The sequence below is a fragment of the Magnolia sinica genome, chromosome 19, assembly GCF_029962835.1.
Source record: "Magnolia sinica isolate HGM2019 chromosome 19, MsV1, whole genome shotgun sequence".
Lineage (NCBI taxonomy): Eukaryota > Viridiplantae > Streptophyta > Magnoliopsida > Magnoliales > Magnoliaceae > Magnolia > Magnolia sinica.
In genome coordinates this window covers 26,173,076-26,192,782 of record NC_080591.1, presented here as the reverse complement: position 1 = coordinate 26,192,782, position 19,707 = coordinate 26,173,076, and the positions used below count along the sequence as shown (strand labels likewise).

At 38.9% G+C, this 19,707-nt stretch overlaps 1 protein-coding gene across 1 annotated transcript in view; it reads right to left on the bottom strand.

Annotated features, from left to right (window-relative positions):
- Positions 1–18,752, bottom strand: part of LOC131234487 (uncharacterized) — a 32,195-nt gene extending 13,443 nt beyond the window's left edge. The window contains exons 1-7 of the mRNA XM_058231405.1: positions 18,467–18,752; positions 6,187–6,298; positions 5,784–5,896; positions 4,589–4,711; positions 4,321–4,493; positions 3,991–4,066; positions 3,712–3,798 (exon numbers count right to left, since the gene is read on the bottom strand). Of these exons, the coding sequence (XP_058087388.1) occupies positions 3,712–3,798; positions 3,991–4,066; positions 4,321–4,493; positions 4,589–4,711; positions 5,784–5,896; positions 6,187–6,298; positions 18,467–18,667 (885 nt within the window). The 5' untranslated portion in view covers positions 18,668–18,752. The remainder of the gene's footprint in view (positions 1–3,711; positions 3,799–3,990; positions 4,067–4,320; positions 4,494–4,588; positions 4,712–5,783; positions 5,897–6,186; positions 6,299–18,466) is intronic.
- Between the last annotated feature and the right edge of the window lie 955 nt (positions 18,753–19,707).

Here is a 19,707-nt window from a genome sequence, read left to right as displayed (position 1 = left end):
CTTATTCAATGATCAATACTACTTATATGATTTGACCATGGCTATCCATACCATTCATATGATAGGCCTTATATGCTATTTGTTGCGTTGAAGAGTCACCACCATTTTTACTATGCCAGTGAAGTATCCTAGGAATCAAGCCCATAATTAATTCCTGCCTTATGACAACAATTACAATTAGCGCCCCCTTTGTCTAGGAGCTATTTTGTACTCTAGCAGAATATGATGGTTGATATTCAGGCACTTAGAAATTGTAAACATGTTATACATGTTGACTAACAATAAAGTCCAAATTGGAGGATCAATGGCATATTAATCATATCCAAAAATCAGATTCTTTGAGCAGTCCTAATATATGGTTTGAATGGTTTAATCTTTAGTCACTTGTATGGGATATCAAAGCCGCCCATCAGATGCCTACTAAATAGTCAGTCTGGTTTTAATTTTGTAGTCGATACAAATTGTCCCACAATGTGGACAATTTGATTTGAGTCACTTGGGCATTAGATGCATAATTTCTTAGTCCATGCATATCAACCATCACACTTTACCAGAGCATTATATTTCTCTCCTTTGTTTCAGCTTTGGCATTGAATCCTTAATGTGAACCGTTGCAGAGAAGAGGGAGGGAGCTAAAGAGTCTCCCTCTTGACATGTTAATAGAATGAAGTTTTATTTCATACTGTAGCTAATTATGATGCGTGATACACTGGCACTTAGAAATGGTATGCCTGGCATGTATTAACTCAAATTAAACTGACCAAATCGTGCCAACCACTATCACTAACTCTCCAAAAATCAGATTGTTTGAGCCATCCTAATCCCTGATATGTGCACACCAATGTTTTAAATAGCAATGCTATGTGGTGTATGGCTTACACTACGTAGCTCATGAAAATATCTTAAGTCACACAGTCTACACTACATCATAATCTGCATACACTGCACGCTTTGTAGACTACACTACACGCTATGTAGCTCACATGATGTTTTCAATGATTTGTTACATTTTTCCATTTCCAATAAAAATTAGTTAACCTTTTTAATGCTTAGTAAAATAATATAAATAAAAATATTAAATCAGTTTCATTGCTCTTTCTTTACCTTTACACTTAATCGTTGCCCTTTCCTATTACTTTAGTTTGCATTTTGTTGCACCATATATGATAAAATTTTGTTAAATTTCATTATTAATCAGTCTAATCTAGTATAGAATATCATGACATTGGTGCAACCTAGCACCTTGATTAAAAATTTAGAAGTTGCGTGTAGCTTACACTACATGCCATGTAAGCTTATGCCTCATGCTTCAAAGGGGTGAATGCTATGCTACACGCTATTCACTATTTAAAACACGGGTGCACACTTGTTGAAAAATGACCATTAAATATTTTTATTTTAACCATCCAATAATGTCCACTAGTCATGACTCGCCTGGATTTTATCACTAGGCCAAATCACCGTCACTCAAAAACTTCGTCAAACTCAGATGGGTCTTGTTTGATTTTGACCTCCATCGAGTCAAAACCTATTTTAACTTGCTGGGCTTCAAAAATTAACGGACACAGGCGAGTCCCGAGTGGACTCGGCGAGTCGACTAACCTTGATATGAAGCTATCATGTAATGCCTAATCTATCCAAAAGTCGATGTCAATATTCAGCCTTTCATGCCCATTTTTCCATATCTAGAAGAATTAAATTGTTGGACCCAATAACAGAATGGTGCAAAGAATTCGAATGTACAATCAATGTTTTCAATATTGGTATTGACGGATGTATCGGCACCCTTGGGATACAGCCACATATTGGTTATCGCATGGTTAATATCCGATGTATCACATAATGTTTCGCTGTTTTCGGGAAGGAATTGGTTGAATATTTTGATGAAACTTCAGAGAATGTTAAAAAAAAAGAAGACATCATTACACACTTAGAAATCAAAATATCACAATTTAAAATAAATAAATAAATAAATAAAAACAAGTGCACATAATAAGTTTCCTTTAGATAAGATCCGAAACTATTCGTTGTCTAACAAAAGTAATGCAACTATATTCAAAATCAATCCATATCATTTATAAATCTACGAAATGGATTATAAGTAGAAGACTTGACAAAAAAGGTATTTTGCAACTTTTTTTTTTCTCTCGAAATTTTGATTTTTTTTGGAAAACCTGAGTGTTGTTGTTGGGATCAATGTATCGAAGATACTATCGTTCATACATCATTGATACAATGTGATATATTGTGAAACGATGCGATACATTATGATAACATCGTCGATATCCAAAAGACCCACAACTTCCTGCAGGTTTCATATCGCTTAGGTGCGATAATATATCGATCGATATTTATCAATATCACAAACATTGTTCGCAATGATGCAATCCATAAGCTTTAACAACGAAGTTTCTTCTCATTATTTCAGCTACATTTGGAAGTTCCCATTTCCGAAGGCTGATATCATAAGCTAGCTACCACCAAGAGTAAATGAGATGCATCTGAGACCTTGTACATATCACACTTCAGATTTGGGCAGAAAAGGCAGGATTGCTTAAAACATTTTTCGTTGTCCAAACAGCACCTGATGCACCTTGTTGGCTTGAAAGTCCCACCCACCAGTGTTTTAAGGTACATCCAAATACACCCTCAAATAATGGATTACAAGGACTAACTGATTAACTTATTTCAGTCTAAGCATTTCCAATTGCCAATATAGGTTGAACTCAGACCAGCTAATACATGATTACCGATCTCCATTCACCCACTTATGCCGTAAAACAAGACTTGAAGGCTAAGCAGACTACATAAAGCAGGATCAACTGAGAAAATGTAGGAAACTGATGAGGATGTCAGGAAAACTTATCATGATGAGGAGGTGCTTAGAGGTGGCAACAAGCGAGGCAAGGATCAACCCAAGCCTAACCCAATTATTGATCAAGCCAGGCTAAGGTCTGGCCTGTTTAGCAATTGGATTTATTATTTCAGGGCCTCAACACCCGTTAACATTAAAAGTGGACTATTTTTGGGCTGAGATTGGGTGTTAGGCCTGGGCCCAACCCATTTATTGAATAGGCCTCAAAATCAGGCCCATACCCCAACTCACGGGCCCCTATTACTAGGGTTGCAACTCAGGCTGGTTGGGTCAGGTTGAGGGTCAACTCGAGCCTAACCCTATCTCAAAAGGACCCAACTTGCAAACCAGGCCCAAATTCAAACCTGAGGTTCCTAACCTGAATTCCTCTATACTCAACCCTAAACCGACTCAACTCAATCCAACCCGATCCAACCCCAACCAAAATAAATACGTGATTATTCCCAAACCGACCCCAATTTGGTCAACCCAAACCCAACCCGATTTCAAATTGGGTTGGAGTTTTCCAAACCTAACCCAACCCACGGACCCTGACAACCAGACCCAGCCTAACCAAACTCAGGTTTGGTCAGTTGGGTTCGGGTCAGGGTTGACCTGAATCCTACCTATTACAAGCCAAAGCCCAACCCATATCTATCCAGGACCCAAAACCCAATGGGTACATCCTAGCATCCCATGAGGTGGCGGGCGAAAAAGGTCATATGTTGTTACTTCTTACCACTAAAGATTTAAAATCAGATCAATGTGAAATAATGTTCATTATATTGGTAATGGAGAAATCAAACTGTGTTTGGCAGTTTGAGCAAGTTTAGAAATGATAAAGCCCCATACAGTACCTGAGAAAAAATGGAACCGATTCCAACCATCATTAAAATTTCAGCCAATTGATTCTTGTTGAAACCAAAAGCTGACTTCAGATAATACTGCACAGGAAGTCATGTGAAAATCAAAAGAGCAGTCAAGGTATAACAGCTCTAGAAGTGATAGGTTGATTGACTAAAGAACTGATCGATATTAGTATTTAAAATCCAAATGCACAAAAGTAAAAAATAAAATAAAAAAGAATGCCATTAACTCTTACAGCCTGTACTAGAACATGCAGAAAGGAAACATACCAGCAAGATGCTCGTGATGCCTGACATTCCCAGCTCATAGAAGAATGAAACAAAAGATATCCGCTGAAGCATTCCACTGTGGAGAAAAAATACACCTATTTAGACAGAGAAACGCAATTTCATATGCAGACTGGCATGCACACAAACTATTACATGCATACCTAAACATAGATCCCAAACTCTTCTACATGAGAGTGTTTGTGGGTATGCAAGAGATGCTAAAGATAATTGATCAAAGTAAAAATAATTTCAAACAATCTTCAAGTAGTGTGTATCGACGAGAAACATCTAATAAGTAGAACCATGCTGTGGATTTACAGATGAACAAACCTACTAGTAACCACCGTTACAGTTTCTTTCATTGAGTTCCACCGATCCTGGAAGACCCCAACAACCATTGCAGTAAAAGGTTTATGTTGATTTGGCCTTGGACTTGCATCCAGAGTCTCGACTAGAAATATTTTCATGTAGATTGTGGAACAAAGCAACAGAAATATTGAAACCTGAGAGGCACATCTTGTCAGTAAGATGAGCAAAAAAGCGAATGCTATAGATAGTTCTCCTAGCAGACTGATTTTGTGGTTTAAGCAGAAAATACCCCAAAAATGTAATTTTCAGGAAGGAAGCGTGCAAGAACATTTCCTAATACATGCGATGCAGAAAAGAGCCCTGTAATACATCCAAATGCTGCTGCCCTCTTACTCCCCTCGACAACATCCGCCTGCAGGAAGGAAGAGAAAATATGTTATTTTCTCTGCAGCTCTGTTGTCTGCTGCCTCTTTGAATAATTAGCATGCATGAAAATAATAGGGAAAAAAAAAAAAAAAGAAGAGCTAGACCAATTATCATATGCAAGTGATTGATGTGAAATATTGAAATGTGAATATCTGCTCTTTCTTGTAGAGCTTTTCTAAGCGCACGTGTGTACAATAAATCTCATGAACGCCACACATGTGCCAGGGTGGCACATACACGCGAGATCTAATCCATCCATCATGTTGGTTCGACTTTGAGCATGTTTTTTTTTTTTTTTCAAAAATTAAATATGGTCTAATCAGCATATGGACACCTATATTGGAACATGTGGATATATTAGAAAACTTCAGCCAAGCTTTTCAGATCTGTACATTTGTTTTGCAAACTGTGGCCCATCAGACCAGTGGATCAACCTGATTCTTGAGCTAGAGCAACAATACGGTGGTGGTGTTCTGATGAATGGATTAGATCTCAGACCTTCATGCCATGCCGGCACATGTGCAGCATGTACATGAGCTTTATTGCACATGCATGTGGGCTTAGCAAAGCTTCTTTATTTTAACATGGATAAGGAGGATAAATCCACATCAGCCTCATCAGCAATTAAAAGAGAGATATGAATCGGATGCTAGAAATCCATGTATTACCCTGAATACAAAGCATAAAGATTCACAAAATATCACTAACTGAACAGTAATGAAGTAAACATCAAAAGTCACCCTGTAAACTTGATTGGAAAATCAACACATGATCTTTAGAAATTGTTTTAGCTAATGCTAGGTTCCACATAAAAGTACCATGCTAGTTACCATGAGATATGATGACATTGCAGTTACCACAATCTACCTTGCATGTATTTGCAAATAAGATATTTATAAATGCATATTATACATTTTTTCTAACTATTGGATGATTCGTAATTCAACAATCACCAGAAAAGGAAAGCTTAATATTGACTATAATCTGGTTGGATTCACAGATATAAGACGGGCAGCAACATGCTTTCCAAATTGAACAGAAGTACAAAAAAGTCTCACCGCATAAGCAACAGATATGCAAAATATGCTTCCTTGGCTGATGATGAATGAAATTGTACGAAGCACATAGTACACATACACAGCTCCCCGTGATTCATCCCAAGCAAGTACAGCTGAAACAAGAATAGGTGGTTTGAGAAAGTAAAACTGGATGTTTGAAAAATTAAGTACGTAGTATAAACACAATGGAATTTATAAAATAATAATAATAAAGAAAGAAAAGTATAATGCCACATGCAGAATATAGTTTCATATAGATACTATGGGTATCATAAGCCACAGTAATCAGTTCTAAAATACACTCCGTCCAATTTACGTATTGTAGCCATCATCACCATACTTCATTAAATCAATTTATGAATAACCACTGTGCATAATTGCACTAATTTAGAGAATGTCATACCGAATGGAAAAATAGACGTAGAAATAGTAATAAGAAGCATCGGTTTACGCCCATACTCGTCTGCAAGCTGACCCAAGATGGGGAGGACCACCATTTTGAAAATTCCAACAACCTGCAAGTGGAATAATAGGGGCTTGAATTGCAAGAAAATTAGAAAAACCATGAGCACATGATTTTATGTAATAATCTGGAGTCTGGATTGATGGATTACATCTATAAAGTTCAAGGGTGCTCTGAACAGATCCAGAAGCAATGAAATGTGAAGAGTAAGATAGTGTTAGATTTAAATAGAAGATCCATTGAACCTAAATTACTGGCACCAATGGAAAATACTTGCAGAGAGAGGCAACATTGATAGAAATTGGGTATGAAATACAATCTCGTATTAAAAAAGGAAAAATTCATCTCTTGTAGTTTAACATTTATTTATCCATCAAGGTACCAGTCCTTCCACTTTTCCAAAAATCCTACTCTGCTAATTACCAGTACAACTTTCTCTAAAGAGGTATTCCACAATGATGCTTAGCCATAATTAACAGAATTCTTTTCAGCAGTCTAAGGAAGGCTGTCAGTGGGTTGAGTACAGACCATTAGGGCCCAGCCCATATTGGGTCTTTCTTGGGCTTAACTTTTACAGCCAACAGCTAGGCCAGGATTAGCCTTCGATACCCAGCAGGCTGTTATTTGTTCGCACTATGCAGAAAATCATCATCATCTGTTAAGAACCTAACCAGTACGTCAAAAGCCCCAACATTGACGGAACGCGTCAAGCTAGGCTCTTTAAACCATTGGGATCATAACATTCCACCACGCTCTACAGCCAACGTCCACCGTGGCCCACTCTGTGGCGGCACTCACTGTGGCCTCTTTTCCAGGTAGCCCCTTCTAGGGCATGGCAGCTGCACTCTTGTTGTCTAGGTAACCCTTTCCACGCGGTGGCGGCTTTCACTCTAGTCCAGTTTTCCCTCTCCAAAGGTCACCCCTTCTGTGACTCGAACATAGGATGTGTGGCTCTAATACCAATTGTTAAGAACCTAACCAATATGCCAAAAGCCCCAGGACTAGTGGAACACATCAAGCTAGGCTCTTTAAACCATTCGTATCGTAACATTATCTAAGCTTTATCCCAATTAATTGGGGTCAGCTACATGAATCATGTTCCAATGTTCCACTCTATGTGGAATTTATTGCAAATACTATATAGTAGAACTATTATGTTAGAAGTAACATACTTGGAATTCCACTCTAGATAGATTAGGAAATGTTTAGTTGTTCTGCTTAGGATTTGAATTTAAAGCAACATCAATTTTTCTTTTTCAGTTAATACTGATTTCTAGAATTGATTACAGTGAAATCATCCACATATATTGCTTGGAGCTATAGCTAAGATCATTTGATCCCCGAGATTTGGGATGTCCATTGTGTGGTCCACTTCTGATTGCCATTTTTCCCAAACGTCGCTCTGAACTGATGGTCCTAACCATTCAATCAATAGATGGGAAATGGAGTCTATATCTATTGCATTAGAAAAGGTCTAATAAGAGATCTAGACCTCCCATAATGTGATGCCCACTTCTAATTGCCGATATCCACTCTTAAAATTCATTTGATTAGATGTTGTTGACCAACCAACCATGGTTAAAAAAAATGGACAGTCCGTATTGATTATACTAGAAAGGGTCTGGTCATTGACTTGGACCATTCAACCATGTGCAACCCACCTTCGATTGCCCATCCCTCCCTACATTTTCTATCATATAATGATCCTAAACATCCAACAATGGATTACACTAGAAAAATGTCCAGTGAATAATCCTTAACATCCACCGTGTGGGGCCCACCTTTGATTGCATATCCATCTCAAAGGTCAATTTGATCTTATGATTTTGAGCATCTGAACATGGCTATGAAAATTGACAGGTCATATTGATTATACTAGAAAGGTTCAAACATCCGTTTAGACATCCAACATGAGGGGCCACGTCTGTTTTCCCACCCATCCAAAAATACTCCAATCTGATGATCCGAAACAATGGACAGGTGTTTATTATACTTAAAAAGGTGTGATATGTGATAAGGTCATCCATCATGAGGGGGAGCAGCTTTAATTATTGACCTTCTTAAAAGTCGCTTCTATCTAATGATCCTAGCCATCTGATCATTGCTATGAAAATGGATGGTCATAATGATTACGCTGGAAAAGGTCCAACCATTGATTTGGATTGTCCATGCAGGGTCCACCTTTAATGTAACACCCCGTACTTTCCAGTACTTGGGTGTTACCATTTAATTTAATTTAATATAAATACAAGAAAATAATACAACCTAAATATATATATTATGGAATGTTATTTATACATTTTATAAATATTTAAAGTTTCGTAATAAAATAATATATAACTATAATTCATGTTATATGCATATACTTACAACAGCATTAATATAAATTACGAACTATAAAATCTGTAATACATAAAAATGAAATATACTGGAAAAATTTAATGACTTATATAAAATTTAAAGCCTAACACATACATGACCATACAAATCAAATACAAATAATATATAAATATATATATATATATATATATATATATATATATATATATATATATATATATATTTATCTTTACTTACTGATATTCATATAATTTATATATATTAACAATTTGTGGTAATATAAAATATATATGACAAAATATATATAAAGGAAATAAATAATGATAATAATAATAATAATAATAATAATAATTGATGTTGAAAACATTATAAAAAGGGTATTTAATATCATAACTGTGTATATTAGACATTTGATCCTTAACCCAGCCATTAAATCCTAGTTAAGTGGTCCTGTAGACCCTTGTACCATTGATGACAAGTTTAGAGGCAAATTGACCATCGAATCAAGGAAAAACCCACAAATACGATCTGAATCAAGTTGTGGGCCCCACCTGGACATTTCACTAGCCTGAACATTGATCCCGGACCCTGCTTGGGAACTTCCAAATGGAATGGACGGTTCCGATTAGCCCCACCACCCCTGTCGGACCCATTCTAGGGCGGTGTGCTTGTATAGCAAACGGGCACTCGAGGTGTACCATATCTGTCAACACCGTCAGACCGTGTTGACCGAAAATTTCCCAATAAAGAGAGCATTCTCTCTTTCCTGCTCCCGCCTACGGGCGTTTTTGAAAAACGGAGGGCGCCCGTTTGATGCAAGTGTGGCCCACCATCGGTCACCGTCCCAATGATCCAAACCGTCTATCTGATTGAGGGGGCAGGCTCGACCAAAACCCAACTATCAAAACTGAATTTCATGCACGTGTGGGCACACGAGAACCAGCACAAGACAACCCCAAAAACACATAGTTCCCAGAAATAGAAACCTGCTGTGTTGCAGGCAGGGCGATCCGTGTAACGTCCCACCTTTGCATCTCCACCGTTCAAGACAAGGGAATCCTAGCCGTCCATGAAACTGGTTTAAGGCTCCCTCAATACCAGAGAGAGGAAACCACACCCGGTTTTCTGTTGCCAGCGGTTTAGGGGAGCTGTTGTAAAATAAATCAAATCCTGATCGCTCTCTCTCAATCCAATGGTTCTGGGATCTGTTAGGGCAACTCTAGGAAAGGGAATAAAGCCACCACAACGCCCTCCTTTCATTGCTTGCAGCAGCTCGAGAGAAAAACGGACCGCCACCTTCAAACCTTGAACCCACCATGAAAACCTCCCTGGAGCTTCACTCCAACCATTCTCCAAGCTCCTCTGAGCTCATACACACCACCTACAACAATCAGTTCGAAGAAATAAACTCCCGTTTGCAATCTGCCATTAACGGCTGAGCCTTCTTCCCCGTTCACCTGCGGCTCGAACTGAGCCAAGTCCGGGCCGAGCCTGAGTCAGGCCAGGCTGGCGTTCCTTGCTGGGCATTTCCAGTAGCAGGAAAGAGAAGAAAAGAGAAGAAGGAAGAAGTAGGTGCGTGGGTGCGGTCCGCCGCACTGCCTCAGCCCAACCGAGTTGCTGGCCATGCGCACGGGTTGCTGCCGACCTCGGACTGAGTTGGGGGTTGCTGTTCGACCTCCCGCTGCACCAGCTTGAGTCGGGATGACTCACTCCAGGCATTTCTAGATGCAGACAGTAGAAAGGAAGAAGAAAATAGAGTAGAAAGAAAGAGGAGAAGGAAGAAAGAAGAGGTGGTGCGGTTACTCAGTCCAAGCTGGGCTGAGTTGGGTCCGAGCTCGGTTGAGTCTGATCAAATCCAGACAGTTCACCTGGTTAAAGTAGTGAGGAGAAGAAAGAGAAGAGAGATAGGAAAGGAAGAAAGAAAAGAGAAGGAGAGTGAGGAGGTAGATGGCAAACCAGCGGAGTCGAGTGCAGGTTGCGCTGCCAGCCCAAGCACTACTGACTTGGTTCTCCTTGAGCCGAACCGAGTCTTTGGACCGAGTCAGACAACACCTGATGTCTGTTGCTGAGTGTCCATCATAGAAGAAGAAAGAAGGAAAGAAAGAAGAAGAAGAAAGAAGGAAGATGGGCGTGTTGCACCGAGTTGACTCTAACTGAGTCAACTCAGTTGGGTGGGGCCTAGTGTTTTGCTGGCTTCAATCTGGCTGCTGAAAAAGAAGAAGGTAGAGGAGAGGACCGAGTTAGATCGCTGTCCATTGGGTGGTTGAGTCCAGCAACCCTGCTGGTGCATGGGTCTAAGTAAGAGAGAGGAAGAAAAGAAGATGGGTTGGTGGCAACCGAGCCAACTCGGCTCGAACCGAGTCGACGTATGTAAGTCAACCTTCTCCCAAAATAGATTGTTTTAACTATCTTTAGCATTATCATAATTAGTGCGGTATTCAAACCTGATTAGGCACTAGCATATTACTACTCTAGAGATAATTGTTATAGAAGGAAGTACAACGGTTAGGTATTTGAAGCTTATTCACCATTCTTAACTGTTGTCAATGACAGTAGAAGTGCACTAATTATTGTTATTGCCCTGATTAACTAATATCAGCATTATCATTAATGTGATGATTATGCTATGGTTACTAGATTAGCATGGTAATTAATTTTGCCTTGATTAGCTTACAAATCCTAACCTTAAGATAAATATGGGTCAAGTCCACCATATAACCTAGTTGGTGTATACAAAATTGTAATTATTAAAGAATAGTATTTTGCTTAATGATAGATTATAAGTATCATGGCTAGACTCATTATCGATAACTATTATTATTATCTTTAGAAATTATTATCATTTTCATTATGGGATTAGTATATATAATTCCCGTTAATGTGATTATTAGTATTAGTCCTTATTATATTAATAGATTAATACACCCATCATGAATGTTAATTGACCCGTTGTGCAGTATTAATGGTAATAATAATATTTAAAATAATTTAGGATCCAAATCCTAGGATCTAAGGTTAGAACTAAACTCTAAGATGAAAATCTAAGTAATCCAAGCCCTAGGTTATATTAATCTAGGCCATGGATACTTTGTAGAACATTGATCTCATGTACAACTTCACCATTCATGGTAGGATTCGATTCTAAGGGTGCACGCGCTCGCTAGCAACACCAGTTGGCGATTCAAAGTGTAAGGTGATAATTCTTCCCCTTGAGCTTTCCATATTCTCATTAGCTTAAGTTATAGTTTTTATTAAAAATTATAATTGATATCTCTCTCTTATAATCACATGTATTAGCTGGTGGAAATTGAATTGTTATATTGCATGCTTAATGTTCATCCTGTATATTTGTTCATGCTTGTGAATTATTTGTGTATTGCTTATGGACTTTAAACTGGTACATTAGTGGGAAACCCCCACCTATAAATGTACACCCATACTTGGGATGTAACCCGACTGGTTGTGATTAAAATGGACCTTCGACCTAGTGGTTATTGAGTAGTGGTCTAAATGGATCATTGATGTGGGCCTATCATCCAGGGTTATTGTGTCCAAATGATTTTCAAGGATGATCTTTTATCGCATGGTTTTGACACTCGCCCTATGAGGCCTATTTTGATAATTGCCCTATGTGGCTTGTTTGATATCGCCCTATGTGACTTTGTTTTGATATTTTCCCTATATGGGTTCGATGTTTTATACTGTGTAACCATACGATGGTAAGCCCCATATATTGTAACATGATTGGCCACTAGTCGACGGGTTTCCATTAAACATCCTAAGATGGTAGCCTCATGAGCCGGGGATGGTGGTAATGGGACACTATGCCCGAGCTGTCGGCCTACGCTGGGTGACTAATGACCTTTGAGCTTATCTAAATTGGCTGGTTGTAAATGGACTAATAATGACTTGGCTAATCATGCATGCATGGCATACTACGACGGCTTGGATCATTATGCCCATGCGATTACGCTGCGAGTTGCGCTAATGACCAGCCGATCGATTTATGATGATGACTTGGATCACTCATGCCCATACGATTACGCTGCGTGTTGCGCTGATGACCACTCACATCTTTGGGTGACGACCCCATTGCCTGTCTGGATGTTTTTCCTGGGGCTCCGACCGTCCGGATGATTTACCCGGGTCGATGATTGCATTCATGCATCCATGCACCTAATAAGACTGCATTTACTCTGTTTTGGTTGTCTGGATGTTTTATACTATCTCTTACCTAATGCGGCGGTGTGTAATCTTGAGGGGAATTCACACTGAGTTGGCCACTCATCCATCAAATATACAACCGTACAGGTAATACAGGTGGCTTTAGTGATATCTATGTTTAGACTTGATGGAGCAGGGTACGATCGCCAGGGACGCATGGCTGTATTTACCTGGAGGAGCTGCGTGATCTTGCTGTTGACATTTATATGCTTTCCGTCATTCTTCATGTATTAAATTCTTGTAAATCTTGTACTTGTTAAATTTAGAGACATTAGTTTGTATAAGTCATTATGGGCAGCTTCTTGTAAATTTGAATGATAATGAAATTTTCCTTTATGTCGATTTGTCTATACTACGCTCATTTGCATACTCTGATGAAGGAAAAAAAAAATGTACACTCGACTTCGACCATCCTTTAAAGTTAACACTCGGGTTTTTGGGACACGGGTCATATACTCGGGTCCTGAAAACCGGGGCGTTACATTTAATCACCCATCCCTCTCAAAATTAACTCTAATATGATAATCCAGACCATCCAATCAATGGATAGAAATTGGATGGTTCATATTTACTATGTTAGAAATGTTACAATAATTGATCCGAACCATCCATCATCATGTGGAACAAACCTTTGATCATCGATCCTTCTCAAAGGTCGCTTTTGTTTAATGACTTTGATCATCTGACCACTGGATTGGAATGAGACCATCCATATTTACCATACTAAACCATTAAGGATCTGGATCATCCAAGAGGTGGTGCCTCAATCCTTCTAAAAATCATCGTAGTCTTCCAATCAATTGCTAGGAAATTGATGGTCCATATTGGTTATAATGGGGAAGATCGAATCATTGATCTAGATTGTCCATCATGTGGAGCCCATTTTGATTGCCAATCCCTAAAAAGATTACTTTTGACTGGATGGATGGACAGTCCATGCTGATTATAACAGAGAAGATCCAATCATTGCATCCATGATGCAAGGCCCACCTTTCATTGCCCATTATTACTTTGATTGGATGATCCTAGCACTGTTTAATAACTAGGAAAAGTGGGACGCGGATTGCGTCCTACCCCCGCCTGGATGGAAATCCATCCAGGCAGAGCTCTGTGGGGCCCACTGTGATGTAAGTATTTTATCCACACTGTTAATCGTTTTTCTCAGATTATTTTAAGATGTTATTATGGAAATTAAGCAGGTATAGGTCTTAAGTGGACCACAAAGTGGGGATTTAACGGTCACCATTAAATATTTCTTGGACGCTAGAGAAGCTTAAGATCAAGCGGATATTTATTTTTTCACTTCATCCATGTCTACATGACCTTATTAATAGGTTGGATGGTAAACAAAACATCACTGTGGCCCTTAGAAAGGTTTCAACAGTGGGTGTCATTATCACTGCAGCTTCCTTTGGTGTGGTCCACTGGAGGTGTGGACCTGCTTAATTTCCATAATAACATCTTAAAATGACATGAGAAAAATAATTAACAGTATATTACATCACAGTGGGCCCCACAGATACCTGCCCGGACGGTACGCGTCCGGAAAAGTGAATGATCCTTGTTGATTATAAGCAAGGAGGTCCAGTGATTGATCTAGAATGTCCATGACATGGGGCCCACCTCTAATTCCACCCTTGTGTGCATGTGTGAGAGAGGTTACTATAGTTGTAGGGTGGGGTGTTGGGAACAAGGAAAAGAGAAAGGATAGGGGTAGAATCATAACAAGGTATCTGAACGGGCCTTAATCGTGTATGGCCCCAAAGATCAGTCGGATTATATAAATCCCATGAATAGGCGATTGTTTCGCCAACTTGGACCACTGACTGCTGATCGGATACTTCGAGGTAGTGTAATCTTTGCACTATACTCCACAGACCGTGGGGCCCACAATTTGGACAGATTCGAATGAGGTATATGCATGATACGTGTGCTGTCACTGTGCACATGCGTATATGTAGTATTGCTCTGCCAGCCTACCCAATAACTATTCTGAGGTGGTTATACGTAGGTGAGGCCCTGACCGTGGGACCCACTTTGATGTATATCCACACCATCCATTCGGTTTTCCAGATCATTTTAAGGCATGGTCTCAAAAATGAAGTACATATAAATCTGAGGTGGACCACACTATAGGAAACAGTGGTGATTGAACGCACACCATTAAAAACTTCCTAGGGCCCACGATAATGTTTATTTGCCATCCAACCTATTGATAAAATCAGTAAATCACACAGACCTTGATGAACGGAAAAACCAAATATCAGCTTGTTCCAAAACTTTCGTGGCCTATAAGAAGTTTTTGATGGTCAATCGCCACTGTTTCATGTAGTATGGTCCACTTAAGGTTTGGATCATCATGGCCTAAAATCATCTGGAAAAACAGATGGATAGCGTGGATATACTAGAAATACATTAAGGTGGGCCCCACGGTCAGGACCGCACAGTGTTGGGTGAGGCCGGGGCCACACCTAATCAGCTCACATTTCAATATTGAGGTGCATGTGCACTTGTGTAATCGTACTCCGCCAGCCTACCAAAGTACGACCGGGACGTTTCATTGAGGTGCATGTGCACAGCGGATTAGCTGTTACCCGGGTAACACTTTAGTGGTTTTTACCCTAACCATGGGGGCCACCTTGATTTATTTGTGGTATATCCAAGCGATCCATCCGTTTTCCCACCTCATTTTTAGTACTCAATCCTAAATCATAAGAGGATCCAAATCTCAGGCAGAACATATCAATAGAAACAGTGATGAATAACCATTAAAAACTTTCAAAAGTTTTGGATCAATATGTTATTTCTATTTTTACTTCAGAGGTTGGATGGTAAATAACCGTTTTGAAAACCTTACAATGGGCCCTTTGGAATTTTTAATGGTGAGGCACTCAATTACCACTGTTTCCTGTGGTGTGATCCACCTGATATTTGGATCTTTACAATTTTTAGTACCTAACATAAAATGGACCGGAGAAACGGATGGACAGCATGGATATTCAACACATCACCAGAGTGGGGCCCACAGTAGGGATAACACCCACAGAGCTGTTACCGGGGCAACACCTAATCCGCTTCTCTGTGAAACTGTACAGCTGGCATATAAGTAATTGAAATTGTATTAAAAACAAAAAAACAAAAGGAAAAAAAAAAAGGCTTATTTGATTATCTTTCAATCCTATCAGTGGCCTTTTAGTGGACGGTTGGAATGAAAACTATCCAATGGTCCTATTTTGAGCAGAGTCGTGTCCACAAATCAGTGGATAATATCCTTACAAGGAATCTGATTTTGGTATTATGACTCATCCAATGGTCCCATTATGACTTATTTTACAACAGCCATAGCATCAACGCCCTGTCTTAATCCTACACTATCACAGTAACGTAGTGGAAAACTCACAACATATACCTTACAATAACATTGAGTGGATATAACCAACTGCAAGACCACATCATCCTGGGGAATCGGACGGTCATTGCCTAGTGGCTACTGGACGGTGTTCTATAGCCCACACCATGATATATTTCTTTTATCCACTCCGTCCATCCATTTGTTTATATCATTTTAGTATATGACCCAGGAAATAAGGCAGATCCAAATCTCATGTGGACCACACCACAAGAAAAAAAAAATGTGATAATTAAACGTCCACCGTTGAAAACTTCCTACGCCCACTGTAATCTTTTTTTTGTCATCCAATCTGTTAATTAGGTCACACAGACCTAGATAAAGGGAAAACACAAATATCAGCTTCATATAAAACTTTCTTGGTCACCGCGAGGTTTTTAACGACGGGCGTTAAATCACAGCTGCTTCCTTTGGTGTCGTCCACATGATACGTGTATTGCCTCATTTTTCTGCTGGTTCCTAAAAATTATCTAGAAAAATGTATGAACGGATAAAACACATCCATCATGGTGGGGCCCAGATCACCGTCTAATAATAGCTAGTGGATACTGACAGCGTCAGTAGGCAATGGGCGTCCCTTGGGAATTGCAGGAGGTGTGTTGACATGGCGTAGTTTCATGGGCCCACCGTGACGTATGACCCTTATCCATGTTAAAAGAACATTTTATAAAATGAGATAAAAGATGAAGTGGATCCAAAGTGGACCACGCACAGAAGTGTTGGATTAAGCTGATATTTGTGTTTTCAAAATCCACGCTGCTCTTGTTGTACATTTCAGGCGGCAGTACAGTGCTTGTCCATCTCGGAGAGATTTTTTTGAAAAATAATCTTCCATCGAAAGCATGATTCAAAGGGCCCCACCATAATGTACGTGTTTTATCCATGCCGTCCATATAAATTTAAAGATAATTTTAATGTATGATTCCAAAAAATGAGGTATATCTCAATTTCAAGTGGTCCACATTACATGAAACAGTATTGAATGAGGGTCGACTGTTAAAAATATTTTGAGGGCTATAAAAGTTTTGGATAAAGATGAACTTTGTTTTTCCTCTTCATCTAAGACTATATGACGTAATGAACAGATTGGATGCAAATAAGCAGTATAGCAGGCCTTAGGAGGATTTTAATGGTGAATATCCAATCTCTATTGTTCTCTATCATTGTGGTCACTCTGAGATTTATATTCCTCTCAGTTTTGGGATCAAGCCATAACATCGTCGTGAAAACTAGATGAACGGAATGGATGAAACACATTGATAACAGCAAGGGGAGTATCCAATCCGTTTCCTACGTTACTGGTGGGTGTACGTTACATCAATACTTCATGGTACAGCATAAAGAAAGACTTTTTTTTCATTTTCCAAATCTAATTGTTTAGGTATACCTTTTACATCTAACTCAAACGATGTAATGGCTTTTTAAAATGCAGACCTCGTGATACTACAGTGCCGTGATTTATTTGATGAGACAATTTTACATCCCTATAAATTATTGAGTCGGGATCCTCTGTTATCAGGTCAACAGAGAATTCCTGTTACCCTAATGGTTTGGCGTCCGAAGCTATTTTTTATTTTTTTTATTTTTTTAGTGAGTGGTGACGTGGACCAATGAGAATTAGGGTATCAGGATTTCTCTGCTGACCTGATAACAGAGGATCCGGACTCTAAATTATTATATGCGAATCCGAACACTACATAACGGATGGACCGTATGCATAAGACATGGATATCAAGGTCGGTATGCATATATTTCACCTGGCCCTCAATCGTAAAGACAATAAAATAAATGTCAAATCAAGCATAGATAACAGTGCCTAATTATCCCGTAAAATAATTATTACCCTCAAAGATTTGGAAAATAAAAAATACCACTGAAAGTAAAATACTTTAAAACATTATTATAAATTACGAAATAATTTTAAAAATTCATGCAAAATTATAAAGTGAATTATTTTAACTTCTAAATAATCTTTACGTTAATTTCAAGATAAAATCGCGAAAATATAAGACTGCCGAGATTTTTAAAATCTCGCAGTAATATCGTTCAATCAAAATTCCGAGAGTAATATCGCGATATTTTCAAGATCTTGGCGATCTTTGTCATAATTAACAAGGTTAGGTTACCAAGGCGAACGACGATTTCCGTCATCTCCGTTATAACGGCAGCATAAGAGATAAAGCCAAGAGAAAGATCAGAAATTCTCGATCGAAATCATCTGAGAGAGAGAGAGAGGGAGGAAATCACCGTCTGTTGGAGGCCAGTGAGGTAGATGGCTTGAGAGCAGGTGGATTTTCCAGGGCAGAGAGCTGTTGTGGTGACATCGACGAGGACGGAGACGGTCATCTCTTCTGCAATCCAATGAATGCAGAGAGGGATAATCAGATGAATGAGAGGCCTCAGAGCTAAAAACCCTCTCAAACCCCCACACTCCATTCTCCTCAACATCCTCTTCTTCGTCTTCTTTGTCAGACAGAGTGACGATTTTGGGGTTACTGATGCATACAGAGAGACGATTCTAGGGTTTTCTGCTGCAGACAGAGAGACGATTCTAAGGTTTCTATTGTACAGAGAGAGAGAGAAAGAGAGAGAGAGAGAGAGAGTCAGTCTTCTCTGTTGTTTGTTTTTTCCTTTGAAATGGGAAAGAGATGGATATATATGTCTAAAGGAGTGAAGACGGCGCGAGAATGCGTGCCATCCGAACATTCACGTGAGGATGGCTCGTGCAGGCACGTGCCGGGCTTGCGTGGGACCGTGGAAGTGGGACTCAACAGTCACAAATCTCGTTCTCGGCAATTTCTCGGGATATTTTTAAATTTTGAGGTTTCTCTTCTAATGTTATAAGGAAAATCTTGTAGAAAATATAAATATCCAAACAATTAAGATTAATAATATGATTATGTTTTAAAATCAGCTTATATTTTTCAAAATCCGGTGATAATAACATTTTTATTTATTTTTTGCATTATAGCGAGATTTTGAGTTCACACCAAGAAGCATGACGTTTATAGTTGAGATTTTGGGGGAAAAAAATAATAATAATAATAAATAAATAAAAAGGGGCTCATTGGGATTCCACTTTAACCTGATAAGAGCTTTTCAAACAAGAGTTGCCCTGGTAAGCTCCGTTTATTCCTATTCTTGCTTTAAATAAGCATCAAGGAGTAGATGGTGGGTTTTTTTCTTACTTCTTCTCATTTGGGGTGATAGTATTTATAAGATCTTTAGGCGGTTCTTAAAGTATCATGTTTTAACACGATATGCTATATAGTACCTATTTGAATAGGAAATTGCTATTGATATTGTCATCACGCGCCTCAGTCGGTATGTTCTTATTAATCCTATTAATCTTATCCTGAGAAAATTTGTATGTATCAGGATTTCTTCAAAGTAACTCTAATGGCTTCCAAGCCAAATAGAGAATCCAGTCATAAAATTATTTGAAAAATAAACAACATGCAAATCATAGTTAATGATAGATGTGACTA